This window comes from Cyprinus carpio, chromosome A21 (assembly GCF_018340385.1).
Source record: "Cyprinus carpio isolate SPL01 chromosome A21, ASM1834038v1, whole genome shotgun sequence".
Taxonomy (NCBI): domain Eukaryota; kingdom Metazoa; phylum Chordata; class Actinopteri; order Cypriniformes; family Cyprinidae; genus Cyprinus; species Cyprinus carpio.
Window position 1 is genome coordinate 10,703,726 of NC_056592.1, and position 18,772 is coordinate 10,722,497.

Here is an 18,772-nt window from a genome sequence, read left to right on the forward strand (position 1 = left end):
GCCAAATATCTTCGAGATGACGTTTGGGAATCGTTTTAACGTGGTGCCATTAAAACACACAGCGGTTAATAAACTTGTTTTTCTTTCTTGATCCCCTTTCCAACGAGACTCGTAACTTCCAGCACGCAGAGTTCCACTAAGATCCTCCCACTACACGTTCTCACACGTCTGCTCGTGTACGAGTGTACTTAAGTTAGTTGTTTTCCACTACGCGGCTCAGATAAGTCTTACATGTTTAGCATTGGGCGAAAATAATTTGGGGAAACCTGCGAACACTTTATACAGGTGGGTGATTCTTCTTCTTCTTCTTCTTCTTCTTCTTCTTCTTCTTCTTCCTCTTCTTCTTCTCTTAATTCTTTAACTTCTCGTGAAAGGCTTTTGTAATGTTTAATTTCTAATGACACGAATCAGTGATCCTGTAATATGTTAACATGAACTATTACGGTTCATAAGGAGAGACGAGCAGTGCGCATATCTTTGTTAATTCTATTTTATTAGATGATGTCTATTTTTGTATAGCCTAACACACTGGTTCCGTTCTTAGTGAAATAATTTAGGCTATTAATTGTATGTAAAATACGTTTTGTAAAATATTTCCTTTTTAAATAATAAAAAAGCAGCCGCATGGTCCTGACATCATCTGTAAAGAATTATTAGCTACTTTGCAAGTCCTGTGAGTAATATGGATCTTTACTAAATATATGAACTCTCTTGGGCCATGTAGAAACTGAAGAGATGTTGAGAGTTCAGTTCTTCAGAACAGAGTACAAGAATTTAACCATCTGTAGGCTATTATGTTGCAAAACAAGATGAAAAGGCAAATTATATAAAGGATTTACAAAATCCCCAGTCGTCCATTGTGTTCAGTCATATTACGTGATCTCTAAAATGATTTCACTTGAAATGAATGTTTCTGGTGTGTTGTGATTGGAAAAAACAATGTTTTTTATTGCCAATATCAGTCATAATTTAACTCTCGGTTAAGCGATTAGTATTTGATGTATTGGATGTGCTATTGTTTAGACTGAAGTCTGTTCAGTCACCATCTGTGGTGTGTTTGTTTACTCATTTTCATAGCCACAGATCATAAATGATGATAGTCTTATCTACAACAGTCTTTAAGCCTCTAATTTTCCAGTAGTAATGCACCAATAATCGGGATTGCTGCTTCTTAATGGCCTGATGAATTATGTTTGATTTGATTTTTATTTATTATTTGTAATCCATTTCTGGTCTTATGAGCAAAACATACTTCACGTCACATTTCATACTTTACGTCAACATGAATAGAGTGTTTAGAGTTTCTCCATCAGAACAAGAAAAGTTGTACTATTTGTATTCCTGAATCATCACAAAAAAGTTGAAGGGTTACTGTCCAAATAATAAAAATCAACAAAATAATCTAGTTTTTATTTACGAAAAGAAACCATTTGGGCTGCACATACTCAAGGTAATGCAGTTTGAGTTTGTGTTGAATCATGTCCTGATGATTCCATTTTCTCTCTCTCCTTCCACTTTACTATCTCCATGTCCTGTAAATTAAACCCATTAGGGAAGAAAAATAACATTTAAATTTTTATACCTTATTTAAAGATGCTATTCAGCCATGCTTAATTGATCGGAACCATTTTGTTTCCTTATCAGATCTAATTGCTAATGGAAACACTTGTGAGCCATTTCTTGTCCAGAATCTCCTGAGATCAATCATGTCAGTGTGGCTTTTGTGTGCTCTGCTTTTTTCACTAATTGGCCGAACGAAACAGGATGGTGAGTCTTGAACGCATTTAACTAACTACTGTTGTTAAACTTTTAAAGAAATAGTTCAACAAAAAAATCTAATTAGCTAAAAATGTTTAGCCTCATGGCATCCAGGATTTAGATGAGTTTGTTTCTTTATTGGAACTGATTTGGAGAAATTTAGCATTACATCACTTGCTCACCAATGGAGCAGACTCTCTGCAGTGAATGGGTGCCATCAGAATGAGAGTTCAAACATCTGATAAAAACATCACAAGTAATACACAATAATTCACATGACTCCAGTCCATCAATTAACATCTTGTGTAGCGAGAAGCTGCATGTTTATAGTTAATAAATCCACTACGTCTTCAAATGTGTCTTATATTGCTTTCTCCAGTGAAAAAGTCATCTCGTCTGAATCAGGAGAGAAATATGCACAGATTAAGCACTGTTTAAAAGTGAAAACAATCCAAAACATTTCTAAAAACATGTGTCACTGGATTTAGATGTGAGAGGACATCAGGGGATGGAGATTTTCACCAGAGAAAGCGTTATTATGCATTATTATGGATTATTGGCCAGAGTTCTTTAAATTAAAAAACTCTCAGCTAATTTTCAATTTTGGATCATGCCTTTAAGGAAAAATGTGTAAATTCCCTGAGGATGAGCACATTTTCAGAAAATGTTCTTTTTTTTTTTTTTTTTGGTGAAATATTCCTTTAATAATACAATACCATCATATTTCAATTGTTAGTTGAGACCATCGGTAGAAGAACTGAATTATAATATGTATCAACAGGGCACCCAGTTTCTATAAAAGAGGTGCAACTGTATGCAGAGAAAACGGACACATCTAATACTGGTGTATGGGTGTTGAATGTTGAATGGAGAGATGAGTTTGCTCAAAATGATGAATTTGAGAAAATCAGCTACGACATAGAGGTCTTTCGTACTGAAGAGAAGATGAGTGTTCACAATGTAAGTGTGATTTTTTTATTTATTTTTTTTTTTTATACAAAAGCAATGGAAATATATGCATACGATCCTTTTTTTCAATGAGAAATATTTGTTTTAGGAAACTATACATGTGATGCCAAACAAAACAACCTTTTATCATTGGAAATGGACCTCACCTATACCGTTGCAGTGCACTTCCCATTCGGTCAGACTTAGGCATCGAGATCAGCTTTACATTGGTGAATGGACACCATTATATACATACAACGGTATGTAGCCAAAGGTTGTTCTTATACTTTATGCATGTGTTATGCAAAAGAGCAGGAGAACTGAACAATAACTTAACTGTTTTGCCTATAAAATAACAGGACAAGATCTAAATGCTGTGGAAACAATTGTCTATCCTTACGATCAAGTTTTCATGGTTGGGAGTAACATCACGTTCTGTTGCATCGTGGAGACAGATTCCGGTGCTCCAGTGCATACATTTCAAACTAAAATCAGCAACAGGACATACATCACAGAACCAGTTCACTTTGATAGGCCTTCTGGATCCACTTCAGATATAGAGTGTAAAGTTAATAAAAGCTTTTCCAGTGGTGGTGCTGCATTATTTATTGGCTGTAAGTCTAACTTCATCCTATTTAATATGAATTGTTTCATTTAAACCCATCAGTTTTACTGTAAGTTAAATCATAAGCAGCAGGACTTTATTTTCCATTAGGTGAGGATTAGTCAGAGCTTTTTAAATATTTTGCTCACATATTGGATTATGGCCACATGTGGGAAATTTCCACCATTTTAACGATGAAGCTATTTGGATGAGTTGGCAAAAGTGTGGTATTTTCTATGGAGGATGGAAGATAGAAAACCCTTAGTAACAATTACTGTATTCCTTGCATTCATTTATGAAAATAATTAAAACATTATACCTTGCTTACCAGTTAATAAGTTAGAATTAGTAAACATGGACTAATACTCATAAAGCCTAGTTAAAAAAAAATTAGGTCAGATTTTTAATTTTGTAAGTGTCATATACTTACCACAGCTACAATAATTGAATCAAAAATACAGCAAAACAGAAATATTATTGCAATTTAAACCTTTATTAATTGTAAAGAATCCTTGCTGAATAAAAGTATTTAAAAAAAAAAAAACTTTGAACTGTGTATACCAAATGTTAATTTGTTAATTGGCTTCACTGGATGCTACAGATCCCCCAGATGACCAGAATCTTACATGTATAACACGGGATCTCAGCTCTGTGGAATGTCGTTGGGAAAAAGGCAGAAAAACTTATCTTGTTGTTAACAGAGAGACAAAATACAAACTCAATGGAAGGTATCCACATTGCTGAATATATCCATCTTATTGTACATTGTGAATTATGCTTGGTTGCGCTCATCATACTGAATTAAATCCTCTAATTGTTTTGCTTTTGTCAGTGATTGTGAATTTGGTCAATGTGTCCTACGTGAGGTGATAAAGCAGACGACAAAGCAGGTGACAAGCTGGACCCTGATTGCCAAAAATCCCCTTGGTGTGAAGACTCTCACAGATACAGCTGACCCCACACACCGAGGTAAAACTTATTTTAACATTGTTTTATTATCTCTATAAAACTCTGCATGGCCACAACATTCAACTGTGAATTTAATCCTGTTTTCTTCTTGCACAGTATTGATGAGAGCACCCATTAAAATATCTCATGTTGCTGATGCAAGAAAAGTTGATCTTTACTGGAGTTGGAACGAGAAAAATTATGCTTCGTTTCAAATGATTTGTCAAGTGGAGCTCAATGGAAGCAATTACAATGTTGGTATCATCAGATTTGATATTGCATTGAAATTGATAAGCATTCTATTTTTGTCTTTCCACTGTTTGACTTGCAAGGCCTGTACATGCATTCTCACAAATGTCCAACACATTTTCATCTTTCACAAAGGAAAACTTCAGTGGAGAGGGACTTTCGTCACTTGTCCTTGAACGCTACAATTTATTTCAGTACTACAGATAACAGATTAATATTAGCAAACTGGAGCACTTCTATGAATGGGGAGACTGGAGTGAAATTACTGAGTTCTCCACCCTAGAGGACAGTAAGTATTCAGAGGATTAACATATTAGAAAATATAGTGTCATTAATTTATATATATATATATATACAGTATACGATATTTTTTTATATATGTATATTTTATATTTTGTGAGTGTGATATTGCTTTTATACAACACTTTCATATATCCACTTTATTGTAACATAAGTCCAGTGCTGCACTTATTCTTGTAGTTATTTACATATAGCAGCTAATGAATCAGAAGTCTCACACATTAATAGAAAATAGCTTAATTCTGTGTTTAAAAAATGTGTTGGACAAGAAGTTAATACTGAGTGACTTACAATGTTCACACAACTTACATTATACTGATGTACTGTAAATCGTAAAAAAAGGGAGGCCACAGAAATAACAAATACTTAACTTTTCAGACTAACGCACAGTTCTCTTTCTGAATTAATTAATGTTTCTGAATTAATCAGATGAGTAAAAATGATTCAGTAACTGCCAGTCAAATTCGAGGAATTTATCGTGTCACACTAATGATCTCTCTTCAGTTCCAGAAGCAGTGGATGTTTGGATTCAATATTTTGAACAAAATATATATGTCCTGTGGAAGGTAAGTGCAGTAGGATTTGGCACTGCTATTTTTAGTTATTCTCTGCACTTTGTGGCTGAAGTCAAACAAATAAAAATGACCCTTTTGAATGTTTTAAAGCCTCTAACTGAACAACAAAGCCATGGGATAATTACAGGATATAATATTACCATTGGAAACATCACAGAAAGGATTGGACCAAATACGCAGCTGTGCTACAAAATCACCTTAGGGAAAGAAAAAAGTGATCAAATCATCACAGTCTCAGCAAATAACTCTGCTGGTCAGTCTACTCCTTCTACCATCATCCCGAGTTATCCTGGTGAGCATTTAAAGTATATTCAAATGCTGTTTAAATGGGTTGAAAAGGTTGTGTTTAAATGAATGACGTTTTTATAATACTTTTCACAGACAATGAAGTCAAAATAAGCCATATCAAAAACAGTAATGGTGGCTTTGAGATGTCTTGGGAAAAATACCCTATTTCTACTTGTGGCTATGTTGTTGAATGGTTTCCAACCTACAAGAAGAAACAATGTGATGTAGAATGGGAGAAGATCTCAGAATGTGACAGTGACGCCTGTAACACCTGGAATAAGTCTGGTCAGTTGGGAGCATAAAGATGAATCATTTGACTTGCTTCTGATCTGTTTTTGTTCTGATACTGAATTTGTGCATGTGTGTAATGGTCCATCAGTGATTCAGTGAGCTGTGGTTATGTTCAGAAAGGGAGGATGATAGCTATTTTGATCAAAATATTTCAATTGTTCTATTTCTCACAGGTACTTTTGTGGATGGAGAGAGATACACTGTCTCAGTCTATGCCTGCACTAATGATGCACCAAAGCTTCTCAAGAGGATTGAGGGTTATGCTGTTGAGCAAAGTAAGCAGTCAAGATTCAATATTTAAAGGAATAGCTCACTAAAAAATGATAACCGCACCTTGTCTTTCTTATTGTCCATTCTGCTATTTCTGTTCTCAGAACCAGGGAAAGTTCAGAATCTGAGAGGTAAAAACAATGACGGAAATATTGTGCTTTCCTGGGATGAAGTGCCCTTAGATCTGCAAAAAGGCTTCATACAAGGCTACAATGTCATAACATTGCTTTCTGATTCTGAAACATTTATTAACATGACAAAGACAAAGGGTGGGTTCATTCTCTAATTTGACATCCACTGTTTTTTCTTACAAAAGAAGATTGCATTACTAATGGACATACTTTGTGTTTTAATTTTAGAGCGTGAAGTTAATTTGGAATTAGATCCAGGCTCCTATACCTTCCTCGTTAGTGCCTTTACATCTAAAGGGGGAGGTGACAACAGTACATACATAATGGACATTAAAAGCTGTATGTATTAAGATATTTAATTATATATTTTGTATATAATTATAACTATAATATTAAATATAATTAATTACAATTTTTAAAGATTAATGATTAATTAATGATAGAACAACTTTTAATAAGCAAATATAAGTAGCATTGACGAATATAGCATTGTACTCATTGATAACATTGTGTGCAATGGGACAATATTTTTTTATAGTTGACCAGATGATTGCGGCCACTATTGTGGGTTGCAGTGCAGCAGCCCTTGTCTTCATTATCATCACAGTCCTTTGCTACCGGAAACAGAAATGGTAAGGGCAATTTTCCTGTGTTCTGTCATATATGTTTTTCAAACCCCAATATTTTCTATAAATGTCCACTCTTAAAATCCTTCAGGTTAAAGAAACTGTTGTATCCAGATATCCCTGAACCAAAACTTGCAGGGAAATGGATTACAAAGGTGAGTCATCAGTGCTTTTTTAATTTGTGTAATCTGCATGTTTGTGTGTGTATGTATCATGAAGCCAAAAATGGGTTGCAGGTGTGTTTTCATCGTCTCTCAGACAAGAGGGAATCAACTATGTTAAATCCTAACTGTAAAATGTAACAAACCATATACTTGGTCATAGTAATCATAGCAAAATAGATATGGTTATCGATTTTAAAACAGAAGGGAAATATTTACCAAATCTTTCCGTAGTTGGCTTTAAAGGATGTGTGCAAATTAATCTGTCACTTGATAAAATGATCAAATTGGGCAGATTCCAATATGGATAAGTTGCATGGCATGCTCAAAAGCTATGCAAGATCAAATAAGTTATGACCCAGAGCACATTAATTATGGTTCAACTGCAACACAAACACTTTTGTGTGTGTGTGTGGTAAATTATTGGCTTCATAAATAGGCTAAATAATATTTTGCTACAGTGTTAGGTTGCCACTTGATCTCTTTTGTATAATCTGTGGCAAACCAGTTAACTGGTCAACAAATGTTTGTTGTTTGCAGGGCATTTATTGTACCCAGATGACCGAGGGGTATCTAAAGTGTGAGATCCAAGAGGTCCACAGTTTAGAGCATCCTGCGATGCCAGAAAGTCTACATGGCCTTGACCTCATCAGCTCTAACTCCAAAGTGTTTCCTGCACATTTCTACCAGAACATTTCTGAATCTCCAGTTGATATCTCATATGATCCTGTTGAGAAACTCACCTCAATTCTTGAAAACCCTTCTTATAATTTGACCATGCCAGAACCAGTTGATGTTGCTCAGATATCTGATCTTACACTGGAAATGCAGGATGCTTACCTCCCAGCCCCTAACTTTGTTCAGAATAATCTTGTTGTTAAAGACTCAGAGAGCTACAAGCCCCAAAAAGCATGAACAAATCTATAGGTCCAGTAGATAGACCTCAGTGTCATGCTATTAATGCATACCATGTATATGCAAATTACGCCAATGTAAACGCCAGGGAATTCATGTTATTTATAAATGTACTCTTTTCTCTTCTCTCTTAACTCTTGTAAAATGAGTAGCAAAAATGCTGTTTTCTTTTTAAATACTGTAATGGAAAAAACTGTGACCTTCTTTAGAACTGCTGTTGTATATCTGCATTGTATTTGGCTATAATATTTATTGACATTTATCTATGTGGCACATACTCTCAAGATGTGTGACCCCGGTGAATCCAACCCGTGACCTTGATGTTGCTAGCATTATGCTTCAATAGAGTAATAGTTCCCTCTTGTGGCCTAATTAAAGACTTCGATGGAACGTAAAGACTCTGTGGAAAACTTATAAATAAAAATGTCAAACATGTCTACATATCTAGATGTTTTGATCGCTTTCTTACAATTAATTATACACTTTCCAGTAAACAAAATAATAATAATAAAAATAAAAACGTATGATTCCAAATTTTTGTCATTAATATAAAAAGCAAAAAGAATATGCCTATAAGATAAAAAAAAAAAGAAAGATTAAACATTCTGGACAATCAAAGCATTACTCCAAATAAACCGAAGTAGGATAATCACAAAATAAATGACGGATAGTTTCATACAAAGCTTCACAAAAATGATAGTATGTGTCAACGTTATATTCAATTTTTAAAGAATGCTTGACATGGTAAAATACATACACTGAATGAGAAATCCTTTTATGGGCATGAAGGGCGTTGCAACAATGAAAAGCTTCCTTTTGATTGACAGGCAGAACAGTCAATACAACATCAACATCTACACGAGTTGGCCAATGTAAACTGTTGTGGGCGGGAGTTTTAAATTCCCGGTCATTGTGAGCCGCTGTTTTCAGTTCGTGCTCAGTAACGACCAGTTTACACAGAACATGCTAGTGATAAATTAACATAGAAGAGCTTTTAATCTGTTTTCTGTTTTTTTTAGTTATTTCATCGACGTTTTAAATGTAGAGTTTTAATCGAACAGCTCGTGTCTGCCCAACACATTTCCACCAATAAACGGGTAAGTTGCTAGCGTGCTAACTTAACGTTAGTTGTGTATGGTCTGAGATTCATCTATATCATAACAGAAACTTACGCACATTTCACATCCTGTGTATTCTCATCTTCCTCTGTAGCCTTCAAAACCACGATGTGTGATGTCTATCATTCATGCGATTTATTTTATAGTGTTATTGTGTGACTATCCCTGCGTTGGCTCTTTTGGTCAATTAGCACATCTTCAAGGATAGCAAGTTCGTCATTAGTTTTGAGCTGACACGCTGTGAAGAACAGTCTCGTTCATTGAAATGGTTCATGACCCAAGCTGATATTTGTGATGGACAACTCTGTGTGTGTTTGACGTGAACAACACAAAACAATCACTGCAAACCTTCAGAATGAAAACTCTCTGGTTAAAATGACTGTTTTGATCTGATAAAATATGATTGTTCTCAATATATGAGCTTTGTTGTGATACAAAGTATGTCTGTATATATCTACAGTCAGGTCCATAAATATTGGGACATCGACACAATTCTAATCTTTTTGGCTCTATACACCACCACAATGGATTTGGAATGAAGATGTGTGTTAACTGCAGACTTTCAGCTTTAATTTGAGGGTATTTACATCCAAATCAGGTGAACGGTGTAGGAATTACAACAGTTTGTATATGTGCCTCCCACTTTTTAAGGGACCAAAAGTAATGGGGACAGATTAACAATCATAAATCAAAACTTTCACTTTTTTAATACTTGGTTGCAAATTCCTTTGCAGTCAATTACAGCCTAAAGTCTGGAACGCATAGACATCACCAGACGCTGGATTTCATCCCTGGTGATGCTCTGCCAGGCCTCTACTGCAACTGTCTTCAGTTCCTGCTTGTTCTTGGGGCAGTTTCCCTTCAGTTTTGTCTTCAGCAAGTGAAATGCATGCGCAATCGGATTCAGATCAGGTGATTGACTTGGCCATTGCATAACATTCCACTTCTTTCCCTTAAATAAAACTCTTTGGTTGCTTTTGCAGTATGCTTCGGGTCATTGTCCATCTGCATTGTGAAGCACCGTCCAATGAGTTCTGAAGCATTTGGCTGAATAGGAGCAGATAACATTTGCCCGAAACACTTCAGAATTCATCCTGCTGCTTTTGTCAGCAGTCACACCATCATAAATACAAAAGAACCATTTCCTTTGGCAGCCATACATGCCCACGCCATGACACTACCACAACCACCAACCATGCTTCACTCATGAGGTGGTATGCTTTGGATCATCCTTTCCTTCTCCATACTCTTCTCTTCCCATCACTCTGGTACACGTTGATCGTTGTCTCATCTGTCCATAGGATGTTGTTCCAGAACTGTGAAGGCTTTTTTAGATGTTGTTTGGCAAACTCTAATCTGGCCTTCCTGTTTCTGAGGCTCACCACTGGTTTTACATCTTGTGGTGAACCCTCTGTATTCACTCTGGTGAATTCTTCTCTTGATTGTTGACTTTGACACACATACACCTACCTCCTGGAGAGTGTTCTTGATCTGGCCAACTGTTGTGAAGGGTGTTTTCTTCACCAGGGAAAGAATTCTTCGGTCATCCACCACAGTTGTTTTCCATGGTCTTCCGGGTCTTTTGGTGTTGCTGAGCTCACCGGTGCATTCTTTCTTTTTAAGAATGTTCCAAACAGTTGATTTGGCCACACCTAATGTTTTTGCTATCTCTCTGATGGGTTTTGTTTTGTTTTTTTTTTAGCCTAATGATGGCTTGCTTCACTGATAGTCACAGCTCTTTGAATCTCATATTGAGAGTTGACAGCAACAGATTCCAAATGCAAATAGCACATTTGAAATGAACTCTGGATCTTTTTATCTGCTCCTTGTAAATGGAATAATAAGGGAATAACACACACCCTGACCATGGAACAGCTGAGCAGCCAATTGTCCCATTACTTTTGGTCCCTTAAAAAGCGGGAGGCACATATACAAACTGTTGTAATTCCTACAACGTCACCTGATTTGGATGTGAATACCCTCAAATTAAAGCTGAAAGTCTGCAGTTAAAGCACATCTTGTTCGTTTCATTTCAAATCCATTGTGGTGGTGTATAGAGCCAAAAAGATTAGAATTGTGTCGATGTCCCAATATTTATGGACCTGACTGTATATACAGTATTTGTCTATTTGTAACATGGCTTTGATCAAGAACTGCTGCCTACAGCATGAACTGTTATTGAACCCTGTGCAATGATTCCTTCAGGCTGTCAGTGGAAAGCAATGGATGTTGGCACAGTTGTGCAGGAAGAAATTAAATTTCGTGGTGCTGAATTTGCCATCAAGCTCGAGCTGGCAGAGCGGTTACTAGTCGTAGAGATTTCAGATGTGGTTACAGCGGACCAGTGGAGAGGAGAGTTCGATCCAGCCTGTAAGTGGAGCTTTTAAAACTGTTATTTAGTTTTTGCTTAGATGAAATGTTGTTTTATGTCATTACAACCTTTATTTTATTTTAATCATTAGATATTGAGGACCTGACCCGGAAAACTGGGAATTTTAAACAGTTTCCAGTATTCTGCAGTATGCTTGAGTCTGCTGTCAACATGGTGGGTCCAAAGAATAAAAACATTAAAATCCTGTTTAATAAGGGCAGGGGTCTTGATTCTTAAACTTTGTCAAGACCGTAAATGCACTAGGGCTGCACATTTTGATTTTAAAAAAACAACAACAAAAACAATTGTGATTTATTTTCTTATTTATTTATTTTTTCTTCTGATTAAAAAAAAAATAAAAATCCAGGATTTTTTTGTACCACTTTGTGCGGCTGCACAATTTGGCCTTGCTATTATACGTCAGTATGGCTATAAAATATTAAGAATAATTATTGTTGTTTTTATTTGTATTGTTATTTTTCCTATATTGAGACATTACTGTTGTAATATTTCACTGTAAAATAAAAGTAATAATACTTAGGAAAATGTGTGTGTGTGTGTGTGTATATATATATATTCTACAGCTGTAAAATTCTAGTACTAAAATATAATTTAATTTCTTCATTTTTAGACACAGAAAAGCTTCTGTTTTGTTGACAACAGCTGGTTTATAAGCGCTTCTGAAGTTCTCATTACAAGTTTGGAGAGAGGGTTGTTTGTGTTCCCATGTGTACGTTATGAGGGCCTGTTAACACCCAGTCACTTCATGAGTGTTTGCTAATCGTATAGCTGATATAATTTTCAAACAAAATTGTTATATAATTGTTTTGACATGATAAATATGACTGACTTGTGAAATTGAAATGTTTCCTCTTGCCATGAATATAGCCACTGCTGCTTACATGTCGTTAAATCATAAATAAATAAATCGTATAGCTGTGTGATTTGTTAAAATGTATACGTTTACACTTGGCCACATAAATGTGTCCTCGGGAAAAGGATATAAATCCGATCTTCAATTCCTGTACTATATGCAAATTAACAATTCACAACAACGAAAGCAAGAGATATGCGCTGCATTTTATTTATATTTGTCTCTATTTATTTTTATTTTAAAGTCAGTTTGCTGTTTTAGTTTTATTTAGGTTAATTTGGTTTATTATGCACTCTATTTATTGACAAAAGAAAAAATGGCTTTGAAGTGATTAACCAGACTTTTATGTTAATCACATTTAAAAACAAACAAAAAAAACTATTTACTCTTTACAATTTTTTTTTTCTTTGCAGTCCGGTGAATCGGTGACCCTTGACCTCTTGACCTATTCTGACCTCGAGCTTCTGCGGAACAGAAAGGCAGGTGTAGTTGGCCGACCTCGTGCTCAGCCACAGTCTCCTGCCCTCAGTGCTAAACGATACCTCATCCTTATCTACACTGTGGAGTTTGACAGGTCTTTGTAGTTTTGATCGCTCAGTCTCTTTTAATCTGCTCTTAATAGGACAGTTTTTAAAAAGTTCTGTTTTTGTAGGATACACTATCCTCTTCCACTTCCATATCTTGGCAAACCTGATCCTGCAGAGCTTCAAAGAGAGATCAGAGCTCTGAGGTCCGAGCTGAAAACACTGGGACTGAGAGGAGGCCACAAAGTATCAGACCAGGAAACACGCAAGCTCCGTGCAGAGTCAGTTATTTCCAAAGGAAATATGTGCTTAATGTTTTATCATGCTTTCAGAGAGAAAAAGGGCACAGGACACAGTCAGCACAATAGAAGAAAGAAAAATCTTGTATATTGTTGTACCTTGAAAAATCTTTATTAGATAGCAGTGTATCTGTCAAAGGCCTCAAAGTGATTGTTCACCCAAAAATAAAATTGTCATAATTTCTTGTTTCATTCCTTTAGGTCTGATTTTCTTCTGTGCAACATAAAGTCAAGTATTTTAAAGAGTCAAACCATTTTGAGTTACCTTTGATTTGAATTGTTTGACAAAAAAAAAAAAAAAAAAACATTTCTCAATTTTATTTTGTGTTCAACAGAAGAAAGAAAATAATACATGTTTGGAATGACATGAGTAAATGATTACAGAATTAACATTTTTGGATGAACTATCCCTTTAAAGAGTTTTAAAACATTGCTTTTAAAATTAGGATTTGAGTTTAATTACTTCGAAATGAATGTTACAAATAACAATAAAATTAAACTAAAGGGAAATTGGACCTTTTAATTCAGTGAATGAATCCGTAAAAAAATTGCATACTTTGATACAATATTCTACCAATTAGACTTGCAGGATTCTTAAAGTAGCAAAAACATTTTGCCCACAGTGAGTAAAAAAGAGAATGTTGTGTTTTCAAGTCTTTTTCCTTCTGTTTAATGTCCCCTTGATCAGGTTGGCTTTGGTGAGAGATGAAAAGGAAGCCTTGGCCAAGGCTCTGGATCGTCTACAGATGGTAGGTGCCGGTTCTGCTCCTGGGGCCCGTGGGCTCAGAGAGGCGGTGCACAGCCTGGAGGAACAGCTTCTAAAGGAAAGGGCAAAAAGCCAGTGCTCTGCAAGCAAGAGGAGCCAAGAACAGCGCCTCCTTCTGGAACAGGTGACAGGTGCAGCTGACAATGTAAAACTCTCATGCATAGTCTAAGCACCCACTCAAATGTTGACGTTCACTCTTGTTTGTAGCTGGAGGAACTCGGGGCATCAGAACGGGCTCTACGGATACGTGTTAAAAGTCTGACCACTGAGCTGGCCTTGTTACGACGCGTGTAAGCTTAATTAATTGCCATCTGTGTAATCTGTTTCTTGCATTTATTAACATTTTTTGAGCACATGTTAATCAACTCATTCTTCCTATTTTGACAGTCGAGCAACTCCAGTCATGTCTGGCCGAAGTGGGCTTAGGGGTGATGGGGAGGTTCATCGGTCTTTATCCAGAGAGCGCAGTTTGACTCGTGTGGGTGTAAGAGCACGCTCAGGGTCGAGGGAGAGGATGGAGGACAAGGCTCGGAGGTCAGAGGAGAGAATTAAGAGAGCAGACTCTTCAGGGTCTCGGAATTACATCACAAGACCCTCACCATCTCCGACAGGTGGAATGTGTGAAGATAAACACAATATCTTTATGGTCAAAGTCAAGAAACAAAAGCAGAGGCCCTGCTTTCAGGCTTTTGATTTGATTCAAGACTTGTGTTCTCTCATGACAGGGTCTCGAGTGTCTCGGTTTGACCCTACGGCCTACATTCAAGACCGACAACGACGCCAAAAAGAGGCTGAGATGAAGTTAGACACTTTCACCTTTTAAGTTTTTATCATCTTTTCTGTTGCGTTTCTGCTGTTTAGTGTTTGATTTGTTGCCTTTTTCCTACAATCTTTGCCCTGTCTGTGAGCAGTAATACAGTTTACGTTGAAAGGTATGAACTGTACGCTTTCTTTGTCCCTTGCATGAATTCATTTTCTCAAACCGTTGATTCTCAGTCATGGATATGACACATCAGAGTAAGAAAAAAAAAAGTGTATGACCTTTGGGATCACACTGATAAGAGAATGAGAGTCTTATGTCCGTTTGACTGGTTATGATCTGTATTTGTAGGCAGCTGGACCCATTTCCTACTTACAGAAATACATGTGGTCTGCTTTTATTTCCAACAGTCAGAGGAAGATTAGAAGGGATAGGTTAGCTTCACCGTCTCTGATGGAAAGAGGGCGTTCACGCTCCAGAGAGCCCATTCCTCAGCTGATGCGAGCAGGAAGTGCTGGCAGGAGGAGGAGTGTGTCTGTGGAGAGCAGGAGGAGTCGGTGCTCTTCAGAAGGATCAGTAGCTGAGTTTGAAGAGCTCGCTAAGCCTCTGAATAGCAGGCAAGTCAATAAACAAAACAGGTTGCTGAATTTTTTTTTTTTATTTTGCATTCCATATATATATTAGTCAGGACTAATATACACAAAAAGTTGTAATTTAATTTTACACGACCATTGTCTGCCCTCTATCTGAAACATTGTTAAATCAGGTCTGATCACTTTTTTTCAGCAGGGATGCATTAAATTGACCAAAAGTAACAGAAAAGACTTTGTTACAAGAGCATAATATTGTATTTCAATTAAATGCTAAAAAGACTGATATTATTGTTGTTTTTGATATATATTTGTTTATTTTTTTTTTGCAGAGGAAGGAAATTGGCATATAATGGTGCAGCTGTGGTGAGTAACAATGTGAAACATTAGTTTTGATGTTTTTGTTAATATTAGGTCTCAGATAATTGTAATTGCTGTTTTTTTCCATCTAGTCCAGAGGAAGACACATAAACAAAAAAACAATGTATAGTACCCCGGCCCAAAGGATAAGAGCGGCAGGTACCACATAATTTCCTACTTTATTATTATTATTATTATATATTTGTCTGTAACCAATAGAATATACATGTAAGCTAAGTGTATTTTTCTACTCAGACACATCTATTGACACGGGTGCTGACCTGTCAGAGATTGATGCTCGACTCCAGGCCCTGCAGGACTACATGCGGGACCTTGACACGGGACACTAATCCTGGTGGATTCAGATGTCGATCAAGGCTCTTTGCACAAAGACTGAGACTGAAAATCTTGGACAATCATTTCTTTCAAACACTCTGTACAGACGTGTCTAACATTTATACTAGTTATGAATGTCTGTCATTTATAACTAATGAGACTTGAATGGTGTTTGTTTTCTTTATCCCTAATGTAACTTTTGGGCTTGACTCAAAATGTAGTTATGTGGGCTTTGTGAAGGGGGTTCTTGAAACTGTTGCCATATCAGACTTGAAGTAAACCAGAAGTGTCCAAAAAATTGACCTCGGGATATACCGTTTTTAACACATTCCTGTGTACATTTTATGAATTGGTATTTGTTTGACCATTGTTGTTGTTGTTTTTTATATATGATTAGCATATATGTTTTATGTCTGTTTTAGATGCTCTCATGTTTTGTGAGAAAAGAAGTTTTTATATATATTTATATATATATATATATATATATATATATATATACATATATATATATATATATATTTATATATATATATATATATATAAGGATTTTGCTGTTCATTTCTATTTTTTACAGACACTTTAGTCTCTAGAATTTATATCTTATATCATTGAGCATTAACAGAATGTGAAATGCATTTTTTTTATACAGGTTATTGTTCCCATAAATCGACTAATAGAGAATGGCATTATCAACACCAGGGTTACAGATTTGATACCAAGGTAGTGATAAAATGTATGTCTTTATGTAAGTTGCTTTACATAAGCATCTGCCAAATGCATAAATGTAAAGATGCTGCAGAGATCATGTCTTTTGGCATCTAACATGCATCAGTTGTGGTCATTTAATGATTTTTGCCATTTCTGTGTCTATTATTTTAAATGTGACCCCACCAAAATATTGTATGTTGAATATCAAATGCATTAAATTGGTCTTTAATTGTGGTAATGAGGCCAGAATTTTTAAACCTTTCTTGATTCATAAAATGACACGGTTGTCAATAGATTACCATCTGCTATATGAGCTGTCTGGAATAGTCACAGCTAAAGGAATTTTTAGTGACATTGTGCATCACTTGTATGTTGCAGAATCAAACTTTATTTTATCATGAGAGTATTTCAAGATTTCCATTAAACAATGACATTTCACCTTGTTTTTTTGTTGTTGCATGACTCCAGAGCATTGTGTGGGCAACTTTCACGTATTGTGAATCCTTTATAGATCTTCACATCCTCGAACATATCAAAAGGTTTTATTTTTGAGTGAACTGTGCCTTTAAGTACTTTATCCAAATACAAACATACATGTTAACGGCCTACTAAGAAAAGAACCAAAAAAAGAAGTAACTTAAATTAAAATACGAAACTTAAATTTAACGTAACACAAGCGTGTACGTCTGCAGACTGCAAGACAGGGGCGTAACTTGAAAGAGGCGTAACTTGAAGTAGGAGGCGTAACTTGAAGTTGTCGAAATCTCACAGAATCACGCGAGATGTCAAAACGATAAGTTGTTGATTACGTTTTTTTAAGGGAAGCAGAGGTTTTAGGCAGGATTTGATGCATAAGGTGTGTGTAGATATAATGTTAGGGGGAGAATGTGCGTGATGTGTACATTTAGTAGGAAAACCTATTATCTGATCCACACTCCGGGGACAGAAGAGGGCGGTAATGCACCAATAAGCTGGATGCCAACCGCCGTTAAACTGGAAAGAAGTTACAATGAGTTACAATGGTGAGAATATATTTTTTCACTAAATAATTATTTAAATTTAAGAGTACAAGTTATTTTCATACAGTGGTGGTATTGATTTTGGAGTTAATAATCTATTAAAACTAAGGTGTAAAGTCAGCAACATATAAGCAAAAGGTGTAAAGACGCTATCCTCCGGTTTCACAGACAAGACTAATTGAGCTATGGCCTGATCCTGGCTTAATCTAAACCCTGTTTTTAATTACATAATATAGCATATTTGTGATTTTGCTGTAAAAACACGTTTTATAATGAATAACTAACAGGGGAGCTCCATTAAGTACACTTCTTTTAAAGTGGATTTACATAAAACCATATATACATCTTGAAGACTATTACTAAATGTCTATTTATCATCTGACAGGATAGTCTTTGATAAGTATTGCAGATGAGCACATTTGACAGACATGAAACAGACATCTGAGTGATGTGTGTGTGCTATTATGTAGAATTCACTGTCAACACTGCTTTAGATGAGTGTAAGTCATTTAAACAAACAAACAAATCTACATACAGTAACTAAACACTAGTTATCTATTTTATTTGTCCATTTGCAATATTGATAATTTTAGGAACATTTGTGTTGGATAAAAAGCGAGTTACATCAGTTACTAACTCAACATGCAGATGCAGTACAGTATATCACAGATAAATCACAGAGGTTACTTGACTCTTGTCTGGATGTTACAGGAACAGATTATGTTTATCTGCTGTAGAGTGACTGAAGAAGGAATGCTGCCATCAAAGGATTTGTGTAAGTATTGTACACTAGATAAATAAATAAAACATTTTAATTAGTGTAATTTCAAACAGTTATTTATTACAGCACTTTTCTTATTGTTGATTTCTGTGCATTTGCTGCAGATCTTTTGTGGTGGAGCAGGACCTGCAAGGAAAGGGGAAAAGGAAAAAAAGAAAAACCTGAAACAAAAGAATAAAGTAATGACTTTTTGTATTGTGTG

General features: G+C 35.8%; 1 protein-coding gene across 3 annotated transcripts; it reads left to right on the plus strand.

Moving 5' to 3' along the window:
• The first annotated feature begins 8,943 nt into the window (after positions 1-8,943).
• On the plus strand, positions 8,944-16,360 carry LOC109045866 (centrosomal protein CCDC61). 3 transcript variants are annotated; one of them, XM_042778965.1, is made up of 14 exons: positions 8,946-9,161; positions 11,388-11,552; positions 11,645-11,727; positions 12,841-13,001; positions 13,080-13,232; positions 13,939-14,140; positions 14,224-14,306; positions 14,404-14,627; positions 14,742-14,817; positions 14,928-14,948; positions 15,187-15,393; positions 15,699-15,732; positions 15,819-15,885; positions 15,982-16,360. In XM_042778965.1, the coding sequence occupies exons 2-14, from the start codon at positions 11,405-11,407 to the stop codon at positions 16,074-16,076; spliced, it is 1,554 nt and encodes a 517-aa protein (XP_042634899.1). In that variant the 5' UTR covers positions 8,946-9,161; positions 11,388-11,404; the 3' UTR covers positions 16,077-16,360. The 3 variants fall into 3 exon arrangements, with proteins under 3 accessions (XP_042634901.1, XP_042634899.1, XP_042634900.1); XM_042778967.1 differs by lacking the exon at positions 11,645-11,727 and having other exon boundaries at positions 8,944-9,161; XM_042778966.1 differs by lacking the exon at positions 14,928-14,948 and having other exon boundaries at positions 8,947-9,161.
• Positions 16,361-18,772: the final 2,412 nt, after the last annotated feature.